Here is an 8533-nt window from a genome sequence, read left to right as displayed (position 1 = left end):
TTTCTCTTCTTCCTCCTTCTTTCTCCCAGCCTGCCTACACAAGAACTACAACCCATATTGTCAAATACTGTAGTCGTGTCCTTCAAAGCTTCTCGTATCTTGTCCTGAAGAATAGAAACCTTCTCTGCCGTCTTATGATAACTGATTTCTTTTCTTTGGCACACAGAGAAAATTAAAGAGGCTATAATACATTCTTCTTCTTGTAAGACTCTAGTTCTCTAAAAGTTTTGCAACCACCTCTTCCTCCAAAGCCTGTCATGGAACTGGACTTTCATCTTCTTGGAATCAATTTTTCTCCTATTTCCTCTTCTTTCTCCCAATTACTTAGGCCCAAACTACTACCCATATCAATTCTATAGGCTGTTCATTTACTGAAGAATCAGAAATTTCCTCTGCCTGTGTTATGATCATTATCTCTCTTTCCTCAACACAGAGAGCAAATTAAAGAAGGCTAAAGTAGAACCTTCCTCTTCTTATAAGACTCTAGTTCTCTCTTAAGTTTTGCCGCTTAGGATCCATGCTAATTTTTTGGTTAAAAAAAACCTATAACTCTATTTTCCCTGGATTGATTTTCAAATTGTGATTATCACTCTACTTTAGTGGAAGAATCGCTGAAATTTGGAAATGAAGAGTTCAGGAGTTAGTCCAGACACAGTCACTTATAATGTGGTCATAGATGAACTTTGCAGAAAGGGAAATTGCACGAAGCAAATAGGTTGTCGGAATTGCTGATTCAAAGAAGTGTGGTCCCAACGTTTATACTTACAACATTTTAATGAATGGTTATTGCTTGGCAGATAGAATTGGTGATGCAAGGAGTTGTTTGAATATATAACTAGAAAGGGGTATAACTAGCAGACAACATCAGGTCATACCCCTTGTCTAGTTATAGAATCAAACAACTTCTTGTATCACCAATTTTATCTGCGGCAATAATCATTCATTAAATGTTGTAGTATAACATCAGCATACCACTTCTTTGAATCAACCATTCCGACAAACTATTCGCTTCGTTCAATTTCCCTTGCTATGACCACATTATAACTGCGTCTAGACTAATTCCCCAACTCCATTTCCAGCCTTTCTAGTAACTAAATTAACTTCACTGAACAAGCCCTTAAAGAAAAAGTGTAGAATCTGCTAAGGAATGCCTTTAATTCATAAATTCATTCATTTTTCTAATAGGGCAAACCTTTGGAGAAGAATTCGGGACTTTTTGCTGCTCTTCGCCACAATTATAACAATCTTAATGAAGACGAAGACGGAGATGGAGAAGATAAAGCATAACCCCAACCGCCAAATGGAAATGTAGCTCAATGGTGGTCCAAGCTTCAGGAGTTAAGAAAGAATAACTACACAGAGAAAAAAAAAAAAAAAAAAAAAAAAAAGTCAGTGAATTATCGGAAAAATTAGTTTTGGAGCAGATAATTATCAGTGTGAATTATGCAGAATGTAAGTTTCCGATCTAATCAGCAGAAAACATCCTAAAGGAGTAACCTAGACGAAATCAAAGAACAACAATACTGAAGCGATCAGAGAAAAACTGATTCAATGATCAGAGAATTGAATAGCACTACATACACTTTACTTTTTTTGGTTGCAGAGAAAATACCGGGAATTATTTTGTTTTCTCGGCACCAAACAGAAAGTCACTATCAAGGAAAAACAACGAAAAAAGAAGCAAAAATTAAACTTCTGTGCAGCAAACATTTTTAAAAAAGCAAAAACTAGATCCGAAAATAAAAAAATTAAGAGCAAAATTTAAAAAAAAAAAACAAAAAAAGTCAGTGAATTATCAGGAACAAATAGTTTTGGAGCAGATAATATCGATGTGAATTATGCAGAATGTAAAGTTTCCAATCTTAAAAGCAGAAATCATCCTAAGGCAGTAACCTAGACGAAATCAAAGAACGAAACAATATGAAGCGATCAGAGAAAAACTGATTCAACGATCAGAGAATTGAATAGCACTACATACACTTTACACTTTTTTTGGTTGCAGAGAAATACCGGGAATTATTTGTTTTCTCGGCAACCAAACAGAAAGTCAATTATCAAGGGAAAAACAACGAAAAAAAAGGCAAAATTAAACTTCTGTGCAGCAAACATTTATTAAAAGGCAAAAACTAGATCCAACAAATAACAAATTAAGAGCACAAAATTAAAAAAAAAAAAAAAAAAAAAAAAAAAAAAAGAGATCTGACCGACCTTTTCGATGAAGAGAGACGATCGTGATCCTTAGATCTGAGTTTGTTTGTTTTTTTTGTTCGTGGTTTTTGGAGCGCGCCGGTGGGGGGGGTTTTGGGTGGCAGGGGCTAGGGTGCTGGTCCCCTGTTGTTTTTTTGGCAGTGGAACTTCGGGACGGGGCGGCGTGTGTTTTGTTTTTTGGTGGTGGGGGCGGTTGGGGTGGGGGGTCGGTTTGGAGTGTTTGAGTCGTGAGGGGGGGTGGTTTTTTTTTTGGGGTGGGCGTTGGCGGGGATCCGGGCGGCGGTTTTTTTGCGTGAGGTGGCGCGTGGTGTTTTTTTGGTTGCGTGGTTTGGGGGTTTGGTGTGGTCTGTGGGGAAGGGGCAAGGCAGGGTGGTGGCGTTGCACAGGGGGAGGCGGTTTTTTTTTTTTGTTGGCCGTTGGGCGGGGGGAGGCGCCGGTCTGGGGCTGGGGTGTTAACGGAAAGGGGGTGGGTGGGAGGTGGAGTTGTTTTTTTTTGGTCTGATGTGTGATTGGACTTAGCGGTTTTTTTCGGGGGGGTGGGGGCGGGAAGTAATAGGAGGGCCGGGGTTTTGTGGGGCGGGTGGGGGGGGGGGGGGGAGGGGTGGGTGGGGGTCGGGGAGGGCCGGTCGAAGGTGTTTGGGTGTTTGTTTTTTGGGTCGGGGGTTTTTTTTTGTGTTTTTTTTTTTTTTTTTTTTTTTTTTTTGGGGGGGGGTGGTGGGTGGGGGGGGGGGGGTGGGGGTGGGGGGGTTGTGGGAGGGGGGGCAGGGGGGAGAAGGGGCACAGCAGGTGAGTGGGGGTCTTTTCTTTTTTTGTGGCGGGGAGGGGGGGAGGGGGGTTGGTGGGGTGTGCGCGGTGTTTTTTAGGGGGGCGGGGTTGGTGGATGTGGGGGAGGTGGCGGCGGCGGGGGGTGTGGGGAGGGTGTGGGGTTTTGGGGTGGGGGTGGGCGGGGGTGGGGCGGTAGTGTTTTTCTGCGGGGGCTAGGGCGGTGAGTTGGGCGGTGGTTTTTTGTTCTGGGGGGGGTGGTGCGGGGGGGGGGTAGGGGTTTTTTTTTTTTTTTGTTTTTTTTTTTTTTTTTTTCGGGGGGAGGGTTTTTTTTTTTGCGGGGGTTTTTTTTTTTTTGGGTTTTTTTTGGGGTTTTTGGTTTTTTGGTGGTGTTTGGGGAGTTTTTTTTTTTTGGCGGGAGGTGGGGTTTTGGCTGGGGGAGGGGCGGGCGTTTTTTTTTGGGGGGTGGGGGCACCACCCTGGGGGCGTAGGAGTGGGGGTGGTTGGCGGGGGGGGGGGGGGGGGGGGTTTTTGTGTTTTTTTTGGGGGGGCAGGTTTTTTTTTGGGGGGTTGGTTGTGGGTCTGGAGGGTTTTTTTTGTGGTGTTTTTTTTTTTTTTTTGGTGGGGGGCGAGGGGGGGGGGGGTTTTTTTTTTTTTTTTGTTTTTGGTTTTTTTCGCCGGGGGGGGGGGGGGGGGGTGGAGGTTGGGGGGGGGGGTTTGTGGTTGTTTTTGTTTTTTGAGCTTTTTTTTTTTTTTTTGTTCCACTATTTGTGTGATGCAGGACCAATGGGTATCTTTAAATGAATAATTCACAAAAAAAAAAAAAAAAAAAAAAAAAGTACTAAAACGGCATGTTTCTAATCTTACAAGCATATTCCCAGAAAACCTATAGGTTTGAAAAATTACAAAAAGACCCTTCGATCGAATTGATCAAGAAATAGCAGGTAAGCGGCGGACTTATAAACGCTAGATCTGGGCAAATAGCAGATTATATAGGTTTGAAAACTTACAAAAAGACCCTACGATCTTTAATTGAGCTAAAAAAAAATAGCAAGATCGCAATGGACCTAGAAAACCCTAGATCTAAAAAAATAGTAAGATTCTAGATCTAAGAAATAGAAAAATTACCAACAAACTTGACGAGATTGATGGCGTAAGATGACCAAAATTAACGATCTGATCGTACAAGAGAAGGTTCTGATACAAGTTATTTGTTGTGAGAGAGAAGGCTATGAAACCAAGTTAATTTTTAGTGAAAAAAGTCTACACATATAAAACTATTCGATAGGATACTGATTCACTAACTTGATGATGTGGGACAAAAAAACAACTCGAAAAAACCTAGACTATACCATGAGCCCAAAATATAATGGCTTTAAGCCCAAATATATAATAATACAATTAACAAATGAAACAAAAATAAATAGATAATAAATAAACAACATAGATGCACATAAAAATTAAATGTTAGCGGATATATATAGTTTGATATTATAAAAATATATATCCTTTAAGATCAAGAAAAAAAATTGCGTTTTGTTTCTCATAGACGTCTAAGCCAATTTTATGTTTGATCTTTAGAAAATCTTACTAAATGATTTTCTCTCAAGTTTGCATATTAATTTACAATCATGTATTTTTTATTTTATTTATCCCATTATGTATATATATATAAATAATAATAATATAGTCATCTTTTTATAATTTTTATCTTCTCATTAATTTATGATTTTATTGCTAAGTGAAAGTATGAAAAAACCCTATTCTACGTTCTCATATCTCCGATTGAACACAAAGAAAACTTAAACAGAGACAGAAGAAACAATTGAACAACGTAAAGAACGTAAGACAAGAGAAAGAACAAAGATAAAGGAACGAAAAAATTTACAAGTTGATGCAGCGGAAGGCTCAGACGAGTGGTTAATTTCAAAAATATGATAGAGATAATTCCCCAAAGGAAGTAATAAGAGACTTTATTGAAAACTTGAATGAATAACTAGACATATAAACAAACATATTATAGTGACAATCATAGTTCTACTAGGAAAAGTAGATAAGAAATTATACTACCAAAACAATGAATTAGAATCTCAATACTACTAAAATATGAATTAGAATCCTAATACTGCTAAAACAATGAATTAAATCATTAATACTACTTAAACAATAAATCATAGAATAAGAAATCAAGTATATTCCTACATCACAAATGAAGAGGTAGAAGACAGAATACTGTATAGCCGTAAAAAAAAAAAAATTAGAGCAAAACGAATATTCCCACTTGAGATTTAGAGAAATCCAGTTGAAACCCTGACTGCATTTATTCTAGATCTCACCTTAAAGTACGTTTGTTCCTTATTTTAACAGATTCCTAATTCTCACTATAGCACGGTGCACGTTAGCATGCTAAAGTGCTCGACGTTTTCTTTGGCATAACATTAGCTCATTTTAGCAAAAATGCTCAAGTTAGCAGCATTCAAGCAGGTGGTTTTTGCTTTTTTCGACGATTTCAAAGTTCAAAATTACTTCCGTGACATCGTTGGACTCCACCAACCTCCTCTGCAAAACCCATTCTTTTCGACCTCACTCACCATTCCGACCAACTCTAATAATCATCAACGGTGTTAGTTTAAAGGTGCGAATTAGGAATAAATGCAACCAATAATATCAACTTGGGATTTTGCTAAACCTAGGTAGGGAATTTGTCGGTACTCAAAAAATTATAGGAAAGGGTTAAAGACGAGTGTTATGAATTATAATAAGTGTAGTCAAATCTTGTTTAAATTACGTTTCTGTTCAATCTTAAACTTAACTAATTTTACTAAACTCTTTTATTTTTCCTAAAGAGACTCTTAACTTTATTTTAATTTACATTCGAAGTGGAGAATGATCACACTCACCTACATGGCTCCAAAATTATGAAAAAATTCTAAATAAGGGAGGCGGGGAGCCATTATAAATAACTACTTATTTCCAACACCAAAAATTGGTTTTTCACATGCTCTTTGTGAATAATAAACCTTTGCTTATGTGAAAGTCTAGCATGAAATTCAATTAACACCCTTCAATTTGATATATTCTTTTCTTCAACATTATCCAGAATGATTTTTAGCAACCCATCAATGCAATTAACACCCTTCATTTACATATCAATGTAATTGATAGCTAGTGATGTAGAATCAAGGTAATAAAAAAAGTTTAAGATTCTTTAGGTGGGTTCTTCCATATGTTAGCCACAAACATACGAAAAGTTGTATTGACTGCCTAATTAATTAATTATGTTAAGCTCATGGAGACTTACTACAATGGATTTTTTAAACAATGTAGAGTAATACAAAACCAAAAACAATAAAGACACATAAGTAAAGAGAAAGAATAATACACACGATTTATCTTCATTCATCCAATTATTAGGTTAGTTTAACAGAGTCAATATTATTGTAATACTTTATTATTTCTCTCGTTACAATTAAATTAATTTACTCTATTGCAAGTCAAATTTCATCTGTGTGGCCTGTTATTATTGAAGTCGTGGACAACTCCAACAATTTTTACATACAAAATTATAAATCCAGTTATTACTTAACTAATCAACGATTGTTTTGCTTTCTTTGAAAGATATTCATAATTAACTTTAAAAACTAAGGTAATCGAAGAGAAGGAAAATTTAGAAGTTTTCAAACTATCTCTACATAAACATAAAAGAATAATATTACACAATATGGTAAATTTATCATCACTTTTTAAGTTGATGGAGTTCATGAAGAATCAAATTTGTAGTGTTTATCGATAGCTACAGAAACATCCCAAGTGCAACTTATTCCCTTGGGGATGATCACAAGATCTCCTGCACCAAACTCTACAAATTCTGATGACCCTTTTGGAAACACTTTCACTTTGCCTTTGAGCAAGTAGCATGTCTCTTCTGCATTGTATTTAAACGTATACTTTCCCGGAGGACAACCCCATCTGATGAAAAGAAGAAAGAAAATTAAGAAACAATAAAAATATCAGCCTGCAACAATAAGTAATGAATATATTTATGCACTTACTTAGGCCATGACTTGATACCCAATTCAGATAATTTGGAATCTGAGGGATTGTTTTCAATTATGATGCCTATATTCGAGGATGATTCAGGTCTTGATGGTATTGCGGCCATGAAAGGAAACAGAAATCACAAGAATATGAAAGAAGCTCAAGAAGAAGAGAAAGAGTTTGGTTTGGGTTCTTTGGTAATTGGTAGTGGTCAGATAAAGGGTAGTTGGCCTGCTTATGTATATAAAAATATAATATCTGGGTAGCTGTCTGTTTGAAGACAAGAGAAAGAGGAATCTTTCCATAACTACGCCAAAGATATATCGTGTTGGAATTGCACTGTTAATAAACAATTTGGGTATAGGTCAGAGGATTAATCATATGGAAAACTTATAATGAGATTCGATGTATCAATACTGGTAACACGGCCGGATGCTGTTAATGATGAGGTCGTATCGTTATTTCTGCATGCAATGAACGGGTCAAAGGGTTGACCAAGTGAGGAAATACGTGGCAATGTTGAGTAGAATGTTTGACTGTTGTGTTGGTGATACTAATGTCTAATGGGAATAGAGACATTGACTTTTTGGTACAACCGTCCATAGAAGATGCTCTTTCCATATTTGGTTCGTTGTATTTAACACGATTTTTCAACTGTATTTGACAATATTATTATATATCCAATCTACAACCCACTATCTTTGTAATTTCCTTACAAAACATGTGATTAAAATGTTTAAATGTTCAAACATTCAAATATAGATTATGTTTATGTATGTCATGATAGGTGGGTTTTTAGACGTATTGTCCGCTTTAAATCCTGAGACCCGTACAGTTTTATCTTAAAAATAGACCTCTAGATGGTGAGAATATCCTTGTACTATATGCGACCAAGACCCTCGTCTTATGATCAATGTGAGACTTTCGCACCAAAAAATTAATATGAATATAATTTTTTTTATTGTTATATCATCCAGTCAAATTACTGTTTATATATAATTCACATATCAATTCATCATCTAATACATCAATTTATATATGAATATTTGTATACATGATTTTTTCATCTCATATTATAAATTTATTTATACACAATATTTTAATAGCCAATCTTAGGTGAAACCCGGCAAAGTTGTCAGGTCCAAGGTTGACCGGGGTGTCCAAAAGTTTAAAATTCAACAAATACACCCTTAAAAATCACAATTAAGGTTCTACATGTTTGAAATTTAGTAAACACATCACAAATACAAATTGGCAGTCAACTAGTTGGCGGTGACGACTAATCTCAATCATCCCTTGAGCCATTTCCCAGAAAATCTACCCAAGATCTGATCGAAATCAGTTCGATTTCGGCCAGATCTCACCATCAACGACATCGACAACCCTCTCCATCACCATGAAAATACTCCCCTCAATCTCCTGACCAAACCCTATCTCACCCCAACCCCTTTTGCCTCGCCAATCACCGACAACAACTGGTTGTTGCCACCACAGGTTTTTTTGATATCCAGTTGATTCACTCATC

The 8533-nt window shown here is 36.9% G+C and overlaps 1 protein-coding gene across 1 annotated transcript; it reads right to left on the bottom strand.

The window, feature by feature from the left end:
- Window positions 1-6644: 6644 nt before the first annotated feature.
- LOC116145779 lies at window positions 6645-7384 on the bottom strand. Its single transcript, XM_031431223.1, has 2 exons — window positions 7023-7384; window positions 6645-6939 (listed from the first exon to the last, which is right to left on the bottom strand). The coding sequence occupies exons 1-2, from the start codon at window positions 7130-7132 to the stop codon at window positions 6729-6731; spliced, it is 321 nt and encodes a 106-aa protein (XP_031287083.1). The 5' UTR covers window positions 7133-7384; the 3' UTR covers window positions 6645-6728.
- Between the last annotated feature and the right edge of the window lie 1149 nt (window positions 7385-8533).

Source organism: Pistacia vera, unplaced genomic scaffold (genome assembly GCF_008641045.1).
Source record: "Pistacia vera cultivar Batoury unplaced genomic scaffold, PisVer_v2 Contig467, whole genome shotgun sequence".
NCBI lineage: Eukaryota > Viridiplantae > Streptophyta > Magnoliopsida > Sapindales > Anacardiaceae > Pistacia > Pistacia vera.
The sequence above is the reverse complement of the archived record's forward strand: the minus strand, read 5'-3'. Positions and strand labels throughout refer to the sequence as shown.